The 15,942-nt window shown below is 37.9% G+C and overlaps 1 protein-coding gene across 1 annotated transcript in view; it reads right to left on the reverse strand.

Moving 5' to 3' along the window:
• Nucleotides 1-9,127, reverse strand: part of LOC148090011 (voltage-dependent calcium channel gamma-4 subunit-like) — a 9,532-nt gene extending 405 nt beyond the window's left edge. Inside the window, exons 1-4 of the mRNA XM_087785566.1 lie at nt 8,911-9,127; nt 7,475-7,558; nt 6,552-6,692; nt 1-77 (exon numbers count right to left, since the gene is read on the reverse strand). The exon at nt 1-77 is cut by the window's left edge and continues 405 nt beyond it. Coding sequence (XP_087641692.1) covers nt 1-77; nt 6,552-6,692; nt 7,475-7,558; nt 8,911-9,127 — 519 coding nt within the window. The remainder of the gene's footprint in view (nt 78-6,551; nt 6,693-7,474; nt 7,559-8,910) is intronic.
• Between the last annotated feature and the right edge of the window lie 6,815 nt (nt 9,128-15,942).

The following is a 15,942-nucleotide window of genomic DNA, read 5'->3' on the forward strand; positions in this document are numbered from 1 at the left end:
GTCCTCGCCCTTCTTGTCGCCCGGGTCGCCCGTGTTGCTGGAGATGAAGACGATGATGCCGATGATGTTGCTCAGGCCTGAGGAGGAGTTTAGAGGAACGTGATCTAGTGATAGTGTAGTAACAAGTATGTATGTGTAGTATTGTCCAGTACTTGACTCTGGTGTTGTAATAGTGCAGTAACAAGTATATATGTGTAGTATTGTCCAGTACTTGACTCTGGTGTTGTGATAGTGTAGTAACAAGTATGTATGTGTAGTATTGTCCAGTACTTGACTCTGGTGTTGTAATAGTGCAGTAACAAGTATATATGTGTAGTATTGTCCAGTACTTGACTCTGGTGTTGTGATAGTGTAGTAACAAGTATGTATGTGTAGTATTGTCCAGTACTTGACTCTGGTGTTGTAATAGTGCAGTAACAAGTATATATGTGTAGTATTGTCCAGTACTTGACTCTGGTGTTGTGATAGTGTAGTAACAAGTATGTATGTGTAGTATTGTCCAGTACTTGACTCTGGTGTTGTAATAGTGCAGTAACAAGTATATATGTGTAGTATTGTCCAGTACTTGACTCTGGTGTTGTGATAGTGTAGTAACAAGTATGTATGTGTAGTATTGTCCAGTACTTGACTCTGGTGTTGTAATAGTGCAGTAACAAGTATATATGTGTAGTATTGTCCAGTACTTGACTCTGGTGTTGTGATAGTGTAGTAACAAGTATGTATGTGTAGTATTGTCCAGTACTTGACTCTGGTGTTGTGATAGTGTAGTAACAAGTATATATGTGTAGTATTGTCCAGTACTTGACTCTGGTGTTGTGATAGTGTAGTAACAAGTATATATGTGTAGTATTGTCCAGTACTTGACTCTGGTGTTGTGATAGTGTAGTAACAAGTATATATGTGTAGTATTGTCCAGTACTTGACTCTGGTGTTGTGATAGTGTAGTAACAAGTATGTATGTGTAGTATTGTCCAGTACTTGACTCTGGTGTTGTGATAGTGTAGTAACAAGTATATATGTGTAGTATTGTCCAGTACTTGACTCTGGTGTTGTGATAGTGTAGTAACAAGTATGTATGTGTAGTATTGTCCAGTACTTGACTCTGGTGTTGTGATAGTGCAGTAACAAGTATATATGTGTAGTATTGTCCAGTACTTGATTCTGGTGTTGTGATAGTGTAGTAACAAGTATGTATATGTAGTATTGTCCAGTACTTGACTCTGGTGTTGTGATAGTGTAGTAACAAGTATATATGTGTAGTATTGTCCAGTACTTGACTCTGGTGTTGTGATAGTGTAGTAACAAGTATATATGTGTAGTATTGTCCAGTACTTGACTCTGGTGTTGTGATAGTGTAGTAACAAGTATATATGTGTAGTATTGTCCAGTACTTGACTCTGGTGTTGTAATAGAGTAGTAACAAGTATGTATCTGTAGTATTATCCAGTACTTGACTCTGGTGTTGTGATAGTGTAGTAACAAGTATATATGTGTAGTATTGTCCAGTACTTGACTCTGGTGTTGTGATAGTGTAGTAACAAGTATGTATGTGTAGTATTGTCCAGTACTTGACTCTGGTGTTGTGATAGTGTAGTAACAAGTATATATGTGTAGTATTGTCCAGTACTTGACTCTGGTGTTGTGATAGTGTAGTAACAAGTATATATGTGTAGTATTGTCCAGTACTTGACTCTGGTGTTGTGATAGTGTAGTAACAAGTATATATGTGTAGTATTGTCCAGTACTTGACTCTGGTGTTGTGATAGTGTAGTAACAAGTATATATGTGTAGTATTGTCCAGTACTTGACTCTGGTGTTTTAATAGAGTAGTAACAAGTATGTATCTGTAGTATTATCCAGTACTTGACTCTGGTGTTGTAATAGAGTAGTAACAAGTATATATGTGTAGTTTTGTCCAGTACTTGACTCTGGTGTTGTGATAGTGTAGTAACAAGTATATATGTGTAGTATTGTCCAGTACTTGACTCTGGTGTTGTAATAGAGTAGTAACAAGTATGTATCTGTAGTATTATCCAGTACTTGACTCTGGTGTTGTAATAGAGTAGTAACAAGTATATATGTGTAGTATTGTCCAGTACTTGACTCTGGTGTTGTAATAGAGTAGTAACAAGTATGTATCTGTAGTATTATCCAGTACTTGACTCTGGTGTTGTGATAGTGTAGTAACAAGTATGTATGTGTAGTATTGTCCAGTACTTGACTCTGGTGTTGTGATAGTGCAGTAACAAGTATATATGTGTAGTATTGTCCAGTACTTGACTCTGGTGTTGTGATAGTGTAGTAACAAGTATGTATATGTAGTATTGTCCAGTACTTGACTCTGGTGTTGTGATAGTGTAGTAACAAGTATATATGTGTAGTATTGTCCAGTACTTGACTCTGGTGTTGTGATAGTGTAGTAACAAGTATATATGTGTAGTATTGTCCAGTACTTGACTCTGGTGTTGTGATAGTGTAGTAACAAGTATATATGTGTAGTATTGTCCAGTACTTGACTCTGGTGTTGTAATAGTGCAGTAACAAGTATATATGTGTAGTATTGTCCAGTACTTGATTCTGGTGTTGTGATAGTGTAGTAACAAGTATGTATATGTAGTATTGTCCAGTACTTGACTCTGGTGTTGTGATAGTGTAGTAACAAGTATATATGTGTAGTATTGTCCAGTACTTGACTCTGGTGTTGTGATAGTGTAGTAACAAGTATATATGTGTAGTATTGTCCAGTACTTGACTCTGGTGTTGTGATAGTGTAGTAACAAGTATATATGTGTAGTATTGTCCAGTACTTGACTCTGGTGTTGTAATAGAGTAGTAACAAGTATGTATCTGTAGTATTATCCAGTACTTGACTCTGGTGTTGTGATAGTGTAGTAACAAGTATATATGTGTAGTATTGTCCAGTACTTGACTCTGGTGTTGTGATAGTGTAGTAACAAGTATGTATGTGTAGTATTGTCCAGTACTTGACTCTGGTGTTGTAATAGTGCAGTAACAAGTATATATGTGTAGTATTGTCCAGTACTTGACTCTGGTGTTGTGATAGTGTAGTAACAAGTATGTATGTGTAGTATTGTCCAGTACTTGACTCTGGTGTTGTAATAGTGCAGTAACAAGTATATATGTGTAGTATTGTCCAGTACTTGACTCTGGTGTTGTGATAGTGTAGTAACAAGTATGTATGTGTAGTATTGTCCAGTACTTGACTCTGGTGTTGTAATAGTGCAGTAACAAGTATATATGTGTAGTATTGTCCAGTACTTGACTCTGGTGTTGTGATAGTGTAGTAACAAGTATGTATGTGTAGTATTGTCCAGTACTTGACTCTGGTGTTGTGATAGTGTAGTAACAAGTATATATGTGTAGTATTGTCCAGTACTTGACTCTGGTGTTGTGATAGTGTAGTAACAAGTATATATGTGTAGTATTGTCCAGTACTTGACTCTGGTGTTGTGATAGTGTAGTAACAAGTATATATGTGTAGTATTGTCCAGTACTTGACTCTGGTGTTGTGATAGTGTAGTAACAAGTATGTATGTGTAGTATTGTCCAGTACTTGACTCTGGTGTTGTGATAGTGTAGTAACAAGTATATATGTGTAGTATTGTCCAGTACTTGACTCTGGTGTTGTGATAGTGTAGTAACAAGTATGTATGTGTAGTATTGTCCAGTACTTGACTCTGGTGTTGTGATAGTGCAGTAACAAGTATATATGTGTAGTATTGTCCAGTACTTGACTCTGGTGTTGTGATAGTGTAGTAACAAGTATGTATATGTAGTATTGTCCAGTACTTGACTCTGGTGTTGTGATAGTGTAGTAACAAGTATATATGTGTAGTATTGTCCAGTACTTGACTCTGGTGTTGTGATAGTGTAGTAACAAGTATATATGTGTAGTATTGTCCAGTACTTGACTCTGGTGTTGTGATAGTGTAGTAACAAGTATATATGTGTAGTATTGTCCAGTACTTGACTCTGGTGTTGTAATAGTGCAGTAACAAGTATATATGTGTAGTATTGTCCAGTACTTGATTCTGGTGTTGTGATAGTGTAGTAACAAGTATGTATATGTAGTATTGTCCAGTACTTGACTCTGGTGTTGTGATAGTGTAGTAACAAGTATATATGTGTAGTATTGTCCAGTACTTGACTCTGGTGTTGTGATAGTGTAGTAACAAGTATATATGTGTAGTATTGTCCAGTACTTGACTCTGGTGTTGTGATAGTGTAGTAACAAGTATATATGTGTAGTATTGTCCAGTACTTGACTCTGGTGTTGTAATAGAGTAGTAACAAGTATGTATCTGTAGTATTATCCAGTACTTGACTCTGGTGTTGTGATAGTGTAGTAACAAGTATATATGTGTAGTATTGTCCAGTACTTGACTCTGGTGTTGTGATAGTGTAGTAACAAGTATGTATGTGTAGTATTGTCCAGTACTTGACTCTGGTGTTGTGATAGTGTAGTAACAAGTATATATGTGTAGTATTGTCCAGTACTTGACTCTGGTGTTGTGATAGTGTAGTAACAAGTATATATGTGTAGTATTGTCCAGTACTTGACTCTGGTGTTGTGATAGTGTAGTAACAAGTATATATGTGTAGTATTGTCCAGTACTTGACTCTGGTGTTGTGATAGTGTAGTAACAAGTATATATGTGTAGTATTGTCCAGTACTTGACTCTGGTGTTTTAATAGAGTAGTAACAAGTATGTATCTGTAGTATTATCCAGTACTTGACTCTGGTGTTGTAATAGAGTAGTAACAAGTATATATGTGTAGTATTGTCCAGTACTTGACTCTGGTGTTGTGATAGTGTAGTAACAAGTATATATGTGTAGTATTGTCCAGTACTTGACTCTGGTGTTGTAATAGAGTAGTAACAAGTATGTATCTGTAGTATTATCCAGTACTTGACTCTGGTGTTGTAATAGAGTAGTAACAAGTATATATGTGTAGTATTGTCCAGTACTTGACTCTGGTGTTGTGATAGTGTAGTAACAAGTATATATGTGTAGTATTGTCCAGTACTTGACTCTGGTGTTGTAATAGAGTAGTAACAAGTATGTTTCTGTAGTATTATCCAGTACTTGACTCTGGTGTTGTAATAGAGTAGTAACAAGTATATATGTGTAGTATTATCCAGTACTTGACTCTGGTGTTGTAATAGAGTAGTAACAAGTATATATGTGTAGTATTGTCCAGTACTTGACTCTGGTGTTGTGATAGTGTAGTAACAAGTATATATGTGTAGTATTGTCCAGTACTTGACTCTGGTGTTGTGATAGTGTAGTAACAAGTATATATGTGTAGTATTGTCCAGTACTTGACTCTGGTGTTGTGATAGTGTAGTAACAAGTATATATGTGTAGTATTGTCCAGTACTTGACTCTGGTGTTGTGATAGTGTAGTAACAAGTATATATGTGTAGTATTGTCCAGTACTTGACTCTGGTGTTGTGATAGAGTAGTAACAAGTATATATGTGTAGTATTATCCAGTACTTGACTCTGGTGTTGTAATAGAGTAGTAACAAGTATATATGTGTAGTATTATCCAGTACTTGACTCTGGTGTTGTAATAGAGTAGTAACAAGTATATATGTGTAGTATTGTCCAGTACTTGACTCTGGTGTTGTAATAGAGTAGTAACAAGTATGTATGTGTAGTATTATCCAGTACTTGACTCTGGTGTTGTAATAGAGTAGTAACAAGTATATATGTGTAGTATTGTCCAGTACTTGACTCTGGTGTTGTGATAGTGTAGTAACAAGTATATATGTGTAGTATTGTCCAGTACTTGACTCTGGTGTTGTGATAGTGTAGTAACAAGTATATATGTGTAGTATTGTCCAGTACTTGACTCTGGTGTTGTGATAGTGTAGTAACAAGTATATATGTGTAGTATTGTCCAGTACTTGACTCTGGTGTTGTGATAGTGTAGTAACAAGTATATATGTGTAGTATTGTCCAGTACTTGACTCTGGTGTTGTGATAGAGTAGTAACAAGTATATATGTGTAGTATTATCCAGTACTTGACTCTGGTGTTGTAATAGAGTAGTAACAAGTATATATGTGTAGTATTATCCAGTACTTGACTCTGGTGTTGTAATAGAGTAGTAACAAGTATATATGTGTAGTATTGTCCAGTACTTGACTCTGGTGTTGTAATAGAGTAGTAACAAGTATGTATGTGTAGTATTATCCAGTACTTGACTCTGGTGTTGTAATAGAGTAGTAACAAGTATATATGTGTAGTATTGTCGAGGACAACACGATTTTTGGACCAGACAGCGCCACCTTGTGGCCTCTGAAAGTTACACTGTTTGATGAAACCCTGAGGTTTGGGTTCGAGAATGTTCGCAGTCTGAAGATCTTAAAACTAAACATAAACAATCGGAAAGATGTTTTTGTTTTTCTTCCCTGTTTTAAAGAATCTTTAAAAAAACGTCACAGCGAGTGACGTCGAGGAGCATCATTGTGTGAAGTGAGATCATTTCAATTTGAAGTCCACACCGTGTGAACCTTGTTCACCTGCTGCCACGAAGAGGATTCCGGCGCCGAGCAGGACGTGGTTCTTCCTGCCGTAGACCCGACCCACGCCGGCGCACAGACCCCCCGTCATGAGCAGGACGGTGCTGAGGATGGGGAAGAGGCTGGACGCTCGCACCACACCTGCCGCACAGACAGACCATCAGTGGCTGCTGGTCTATAAAACCATCAAAACACGGTCTTATACTTCACGTCGTGGAGATGAACAATCAAGAGTGTGTCACGGGTCGTTTATAACAAAATACAAGCTTTCAATTACGATCGACCGGACATACTTTCTCCCGGCGACTGTACAGGTCAATAGTTCCGGGAGAAAAGGTCACGATCTGTAGAAACATCGCTATATTTAAGGCATATCTCCCGTCTGGGAGGTCGTCTCTTTCCGGCCGAATGGTCCTTTCAAGTTCCCTGTGTCACGATCATCCGCAGAGAGACATCCTGATTTGTTTTCTTGTAATCTAATCATTCAAATGTTCTCGGGGGTTATCTTCTCTTCCTTCTTTTATCCTCCCTTTCCCGGGTGTGTCTTCGTTCTTTGATCTACGATTTAAGGTGTGATTTGTAGATAAACAGATAAATAACTGGTGTCGTATCTAATCCTGATCCAAGCTAGTCTTGAACCAGTGAATCAGTCTGAGTGGAATGTTGATTGTAAATGTGTAGTCAAACGTTTAAGCTCTTAGATCAAGCGACTAATTTATACTTTATATTTTGATTATCTTTTAGCATTGATTTAAGTATGTTGTATACGTATGTAATCATTTATCAGGATCACCTAACATTAATGAGGGTCGACGTCCGATCAGAGACCGACACGACCCCGTGACAGCAAAGCATCGGCAGCGATGAAACGTGATGATTTAATACCCACAATGCTCAGGGGCCGCGAGAAGCCGTCGACTTACGCAAGATGTACTCGGAGCTGTCGGCGTCGTAGTCGTCGTCGTCTGGGAAGTGATTGATCCGAAAACAGTCGCCTTTGTTGACGCCTGCGGAGAGAAGCAAGAGCAGGAACCGGATCAGAAACCATCCATGTCGACATTCAAAGATACAATGACAGCTGTCAATCAAGTTTGACTCAACTTTGATGCCAGTATTTCATCATCATTATTTCATCGTCGGCGACTCATGGAAGCGTCGCTTCAGAGTTACGATGAGTTCACTGGGGGGGGGTTACATCTGCTCAGGGGCCACGTTATCTACGGTGGCCAGGGACCGTCAAACCGAGACAGAAGCGAAAATATATCGAGAAACTTTTCGTGTAAAATAATCGGATAGATTATCTGACTTTTTCTTCTACACACGATTTGTATATTTGCTGAGATTATTTTGTGGAGAAGTTTTCACAAAAACAACGATAAAATAATCTGACGAGTGTTTTTGTTTTTATTTAGGGTCAACATAACAAAAAGTTTGACTCCAGACGTTGTGTTTACGAGACCCTAAGGGTCGAAGATCACGAGGAAACTATTACTTTACTGATGATTTATTTGGGATGTTCTTCTATCATTCGTTACTACACTGAACAAAAAAAAGTTGGTTTAAATGTATTAAAGTTTGTTTATTAATACTTGACTCACTGTATCCTCTCGTCCTCAGTCATCTCACAGGACTTTATTCTTCCTTTAGATAATAACTTGGTTATTGACTGAAGCCGGAAGTTAAACCTCAACACAAAAGTAACAAACACTGTGAATATTTGCATGTTAATTGTAAATCAATTAAAATACATTTTTTACACACTTTATTAAAATATGAAACGTAAAAAATAAAAAATCTGGAGAGAAACAGATGAAAGAATCGATTCAATGCTTTAATATTGATACGGTAACGTGGAAAAATATTGCGGGATAAAAGTGTAACGAATCGATGTTTATAGAGAAAGAAAATATCTTCATGCAAATTGAAATGTTATTAAAATATATTTTAAAGTCATATATTTGATCGAGATCTGAGTAGTTCTCAGGTATTTCGATTATCTCGTAGTTTTTAATGATGTTTGTTTTTAAAGCGGAGAAAGAAGTGACGTCATCACGTTCATAACAAAATTATTTATTTAAAAACTTTTTTTTTCATCACAACAACATTTACTATTCGGTCATTTTTTTCTTAAAGTTTGAATCAATTTAAGATATTTTTTAAAAGATTCTTTCGTTGATAATCAAACAAAATCAAAATATTAAAAATAAACAAAAGTTTTCCTACATTTACAAGTGAGTTTTCAAAGTATTTCTACACTCGTGGATGAATCTAATACTCACTTAATATTTAATCACTTAATACTTAATATTTATCGATCATTTAATCTGATCGATCCACGCGCACCTGAACAGATCTTTACCTTCGAGGCAGCAGATCCTCCAGAGACCGGAGTGGGTCAGATCCCCCTTGACCCTCCGGGTCTGGGTCTCGTCCGCGCTCACGTTCGTGGCGTTGCACACGTGCGCGCGCGAGTAGAGCCAGTAGTCGGTTCCGATGGCGACGCTCATGAGACTGAAGGCGGCGAACGAACCCAAGACCGCCAGCAGGGTCTGCAGGCTCCGGTCGCAGCGGGTCATGGTGGGGGGAGTCCAAGGGTCGCACGCAGTCCAGCGATGATGTGGGTCCTCAGGTGGGAGAGGAGGTGGTCCTCAGGTGGTCCTCAGGTGGTCCGTGAACACATCACGGGTCCAGCTCTGACGAGGAGACCCTTCAGAACTGAGGACCAGGTCCTCCTCCGCCTCCTCCTGACCACGCCCCCATCCCTCGACTGACCAATCAACGCTCAGCTCGTTCTGCGTGGAAAGAGAGTTTTTTCATCTTCAAGGAAAAGCAACAGAGCGAAGATTAAAGGATGGATTTGGGAACTTTTTTACTCTTTGGAAGTTGAGATAAAAATGCGTCGTCGTGACGATGAATTATTCTTAAAGATCTTAGAAGATGAAAGACGTTTAGTTAAAACATTAGTATTTGATTTAAAATGTTTGAAATAAATGTTGTTCGTGATAGTCTCTGGTGCCTTCCCTCCTACAGTGATGACTGAGGACGAGAGGATACAGTGATGACTGAGGACGAGAGGATACAGTGATGACTGAGGACGAGAGGATACAGCGATGACTGAGGACGAGAGGATACAGTGATGACTGAGGACGAGAGGATACAGTGATGACTGAGGACGAGAGGATACAGCGATGACTGAGGACGAGAGGATACAGTGATGACTGAGGAAGAGAGGATACAGTGATGACTGAGGACGAGAGGATACAGCAATGACTGAGGACGAGAGGATACAGTGATGACTGAGGACGAGAGGATACAGTGACGACTGAGGACGAGAGGATACAGCGATGACTGAGGACGAGAGGATATAGTGATGAATGAGGACGAGAGGATATAGTGATGACTGAGGACAAGAGGATACAGTGATGACTGAGGATGAGGGGATACAGCGATGACTGAGGACGAGAGGATACAGTGATGACTGAGGACGAGAGGATACAGTGATGACTGAGGACGAGAGGATACAGTGATGACTGAGGATGAGAGGATACAGTGATGACTGAGGACGAGAGGATACAGTGATGACTGAGGATGAGGGGATACAGCGATGACTGAGGACGAGAGGATACAGTGATGACTGAGGACGAGAGGATACAGTGATGACTGAGGACGAGAGGATACAGTGATGACTGAGGATGAGAGGATACAGTGATGACTGAGGACGAGAGGATACAGTGATGACTGAGGACGAGAGGATACAGTGATGACTGAGGATGAGAGGATACAGTGATGACTGAGGACGAGAGGATATAGTGATGAATGAGGACGAGAGGATATAGTGATGACTGAGGACAAGAGGATGCAGTGATGACTGAGGACGAGAGGATACAGTGATGAATGAGGTGCAGACAGTGATAAACGACAATAATCTGGACTCTCAGGATTATATTCTCATCACTGATGAAGTTCGGAGAAGAGCGAGCGGATCATCAGTGACGTCACAGATGAGAAGCGCCACAGTAGATAGTGAACCTGTATTTAAGGTTTGATTCGTCACACACGTCTTAACTGAGGGTGACTGGGTTAATCCCAGCAGGTGCAGCAAAGGATGATGGGACGTCTGCGGGAATTATTCCTGATCACACGTCAAAGTGTTTCTTCTATTTAAGTCCGTCTTCGAAGCTTCATCTTTTCCTGGACAACAGGAAGTTATTTTTAACTGACAGGATGTTGAAGAAGAAGCGACACATGTTCCACGAATCAATATTGTTGTTCTCAGAACTTAAATCAACATTAGTTCAGATTTGACACGTTTTTTTTCAACGTCTCAAGATGAAATAAATCCAAAAGTATCTTAAAGTCTTGTTCGTGAGTGATCGGACAGTGACGCGTGAGAACTTATTTACTATCAAAGTTCTTTCATAGTTTATTCTAAGTAAACTATGAATAATATACAACTTTTTTTTTTAAATTTACAATAAAAATGAAAATATTCACTGTTTGTTCATGTTTGGGTTGCAAATAAACCTCCGGCCTCTAGATGGCAGCAGTTGTTACGTCCTCCACAGCTAAAGGAAGAATGATGACTGAGGACGAGAGGATACAGTGAGTCCAGCAGCTTTTAAAGCTGATGTTTGGACATATTTTGGTTTAAAAACAAATGAAAGTAGTTACGACTTCGTCAAGAGTCATGTGGTCTGTAAATACTACAACACCAGAGTCAAGTACTGGACAATACTACACATATATACTTGTTACTACACTATCACAACACCAGAGTCAAGTACTGGACAATACTACACATATATACTTGTTACTACACTATCACAACACCAGAGTCAAGTACTGGACAATACTACACATATATACTTGTTACTAAACTATCACAACACCAGAGTCAAGTACTGGACAATACTACACATACATACTTGTTACTACACTATCACAACACCAGAGTCAAGTACTGGACAATACTACACATATATACTTGTTACTACACTATCACAACACCAGAGTCAAGTACTGGACAATACTACACATACATACTTGTTACTACACTATCACAACACCAGAGTCAAGTACTGGACAATACTACACATATATACTTGTTACTACAGTATCACAACACCAGAGTCAAGTACTGGACAATACTACACATATAGCCTTGTTACTACACTATCACAACACCAGAGTCAAGTACTGGACAATACCACACATATATACTTGTTACTACACTATCACAACACCAGAGTCAAGTACTGGACAAAACTACACATATATACTTGTTACTACACTATCACAACACCAGAGTCAAGTACTGGACAATACTACACATATATACTTGTTACTACACTATCACAACACCAGAGTCAAGTACTGGACAATACTACACATATATACTTGTTACTACACTATCACAACACCAGAGTCAAGTACTGGACAATACTACACATATATACTTGTTACTACACTATCACAACACCAGAGTCAAGTACTGGACAATACTACACATATATACTTGTTACTACACTATCACAACACCAGAGTCAAGTACTGGACAATACTACACATATATCCTTGTTACTACACTATCACAACACCAGAGTCAAGTACTGGTCAATACTACACATATATACTTGTTACTACACTATCACAACACCAGAGTCAAGTACTGGACAATACTACACATATATACTTGTTACTACACTATCACAACACCAGAGTCAAGTACTGGACAATACTACACATATATACTTGTTACTACACTATCACAACACCAGAGTCAAGTACTGGACAATACTACACATATATACTTGTTACTACACTATCACAACACCAGAGTCAAGTACTGGACAATACTACACATATATCCTTGTTACTACACTATCACAACACCAGAGTCAAGTACTGGTCAATACTACACATATATACTTGTTACTACACTATCACAACACCAGAGTCAAGTACTGGACAATACTACACATATATACTTGTTACTACACTATCACAACACCAGAGTCAAGTACTGGACAATACTACACATATATACGTGTTACTACACTATCACTATCATCATCAGAGTGTTTATTGACATCTAGTGGTGGATTTTATGTATTGCACCTTTAAATATATATTTGAGTTTCACATTATTATAAATAATTATATTATATTAAAATAGATTCAAACAAACAATATTCTATAAAGATATACATTTATTGTTCGTTCACTGAACTTACTGCATGTTTTCACTAATTATTTTAAACAACTTTAAAAGTATATAAACATTAATTAAAAGTACTATTAGTTTTGTATCAGTGTTTTTTTATTAGTGTTTTGAAAAAAATATTTAATACATTTGATTTAATGATGACAAGAAATCATTCGTTCGGTAAAATAAATGAAACTAGTTTAAAACTGTCAATCACAACTTCCGGTGTAAAACTTGAAATGATGAATTTCCGGTTCAAGACTGTGGGAGGAAACACGAGTGTCCGGAGGAAACCAAGAGCATTAAAAAAAAAAAAAACGTGTGTTTCTCATCTTTGCCACTAGATGGAGCAGCTCTCGAGAAAAAACAAACGTTTCTACTCATCAAAATATTTGACTGTATTTTTTTTTTAGAATCCCTTATTAGTCCCGCGAGGGGAAATTCGGTAGTGCTTTCACACACACTGATGGGAGTAGGCTGTAGGCTGCACACCTGCACACCTGCACACCTGCACACCTGCGCCAAGTTCACCATCAGGAGCAATCAGGGTGAAGTGTCTTCAGGGACACAACACAAGCTTGTCTGGAGCTGGGATTGAACCTGCAACCTTTTGGACTGCAGCTATGTCGCATATGCAAAATTATTACAAATGTACTTTCATTTAACTACTCATACAACTGCAATTAACTAAAAAACTTTTTTTTATTTCCTTTTTTTTAACTTTACAAATGGAAAATCTTCATCTGTCAATCAAAATGAGAAACAAACAAACAAACAAACAAACAAATAATGACATTTTTTATGTATTTGATAAAAAACAGGTTAAATATTCACATGATATGAGGAAAGAAAGTAAAACGACAACGAAGATGAAACATTTAATTTGACTATAAATAATACTTGACTGTGAGAAGTACTTGAAGTACTGAGAGGATTGAAGTTTGATTACAGTATAAAATTGTTTGATTCTAGTTGAAAATTGTTTGATTCTAGTATAAAATTGTTTGATTACAGTTGAAAATTGTGTGATTATAGTTGAAAATTGTTTGATTATAGTTGAAAATTGTTTGATTATAGTTGAAAATTGTGTGATTATAGTTGAAAATTGTTTGATTATAGTTGAAAATTGTGTGATTATAGTTGAAAATTGTTTGATTATAGTTGAAAATTGTGTGATTATAGTTGAAAATTGTTGATTATAGTTGAAAATTGTTTGATTATAGTTGAAAATTGTTTGATTATAGTTGAAAATTGTGTGATTATAGTTGAAAATTGTTTGATTATAGTTGAAAATTGTGTGATTATAGTTGAAAATTGTTTGATTATAGTTGAAAATTGTGTGATTATAGTTGAAAATTGTTTGATTCTAGTATAAAATTGTTTGATTACAGTTGAAAATTGTGTGATTATAGTTGAAAATTGTTTGATTATAGTTGAAAATTGTTTGATTATAGTTGAAAATTGTTTGATTATAGTTGAAAATTGTTTGATTATAGTTGAAAATTGTTTGATTATAGATGAAAATTGTGTGATTATAGTTGAAAATTGTTTGATTATAGTTGAAAATTGTTTGATTATAGTTGAAAATTGTGTGATTATAGTTGAAAATTGTTTGATTATAGTTGAAAATTGTGTGATTATAGTTGAAAATTGTTTGATTACAGTTGAAAATTGTTTGATTATAGTTGAAAATTGTTTGATTATAGTTGAAAATTGTGTGATTATAGTTGAAAATGGTTTGATTATAGTTGAAAATTGTTTGATTACAGTTGAAAATTGTTTGATTATAGTTGAAAATTGTTTGATTATAGTTGAAAATGGTTTGATTATAGTTGAAAATTGTTTGATTACAGTTGAAAATTGTTTGATTATAGTTGAAAATTGTTTGATTATAGTTGAAAATTGTGTGATTATAGTTGAAAATTGGTGGATTATAGTTGAAAATTGTGGTGTGTAGAGGATGGTGTGTAGTGGATGGTGTGTAGTGGATGGTGTGTAGTGGATGGTGTGTAGTGGATGCTGTGTAGTGGATGGTGTGTAGTGGATGGTGTGTAGTGGATGGTGTGTAGTGGATGGTGTGTAGTGGATGCTGTGTAGTGGATGGTGTGTAGTGGATGGTGTGTAGTGGATGCTGTGTAGTGGATGGTGTGTAGTGGATGCTGTGTAGTGGATGGTGTGTAGTGGATGGTGTGTAGTGGATGGTGTGTAGTGGATGGTGTGTAGTGGATGGTGTGTAGTGGATGGTGTGTAGTGGATGGTGTGTAGAGGATGGTGTGTAGTGGATGGTGTGTAGTGGATGGTGTGTAGTGGATGGTGTGTAGTGGATGCTGTGTAGTGGATGGTGTGTAGTGGATGGTGTGTAGTGGATGGTGTGTAGTGGATGCTGTGTAGAGGATGGTGTGTAGTGGATGGTGTGTAGTGGATGGTGTGTAGAGGATGGTGTGTAGTGGATGGTGTGTAGTGGATGCTGTGTAGTGGATGGTGTGTAGAGGATGGTGTGTAGTGGATGGTGTGTAGTGGATGCTGTGTAGTGGATGGTGTGTAGAGGATGGTGTGTAGTGGATGGTGTGTAGTGGATGGTGTGTAGTGGATGCTGTGTAGTGGATGGTGTGTAGTGGATGGTGTGTAGTGGATGGTGTGTAGAGGATGGTGTGTAGTGGATGGTGTGTAGAGGATGGTGTGTAGTGGATGGTGTGTAGTGGATGGTGTGTAGAGGATGGTGTGTAGTGGATGGTGTGTAGTGGATGGTGTGTAGTGGATGGTGTGTAGTGGATGGTGTGTAGAGGATGGTGTGTAGAGGATGGTGTGTAGTGGATGGTGTGTAGTGGATGGTGTGTAGTGGATGGTGTGTAGTGGATGGTGTGTAGTGGATGGTGTGTAGAGGATGGTGTGTAGAGGATGGTGTGTAGAGGATGGTGTGTAGTGGATGGTGTGTAGTGGATGGTGTGTAGAGGATGGTGTGTAGTGGATGGTGTGTAGTGGATGGTGTGTAGAGGATGGTGTGTAGTGGATGGTGTGTAGTGGATGGTGTGTAGTGGATGGTGTGTAGTGGATGGTGTGTAGTGGATGGTGTGTAGTGGATGGTGTGTAGTGGATGGTGTGTAGTGGATGGTGTGTAGTGGATGGTGTGTAGTGGATGGTGTGTAGTGGATGGTGTGTAGTGGATGGTGTGTAGTGGATGGTGTG

Source organism: Callionymus lyra, chromosome 1 (assembly GCF_982586985.1).
Source record: "Callionymus lyra chromosome 1, fCalLyr1.hap1.1, whole genome shotgun sequence".
NCBI lineage: Eukaryota > Metazoa > Chordata > Actinopteri > Syngnathiformes > Callionymidae > Callionymus > Callionymus lyra.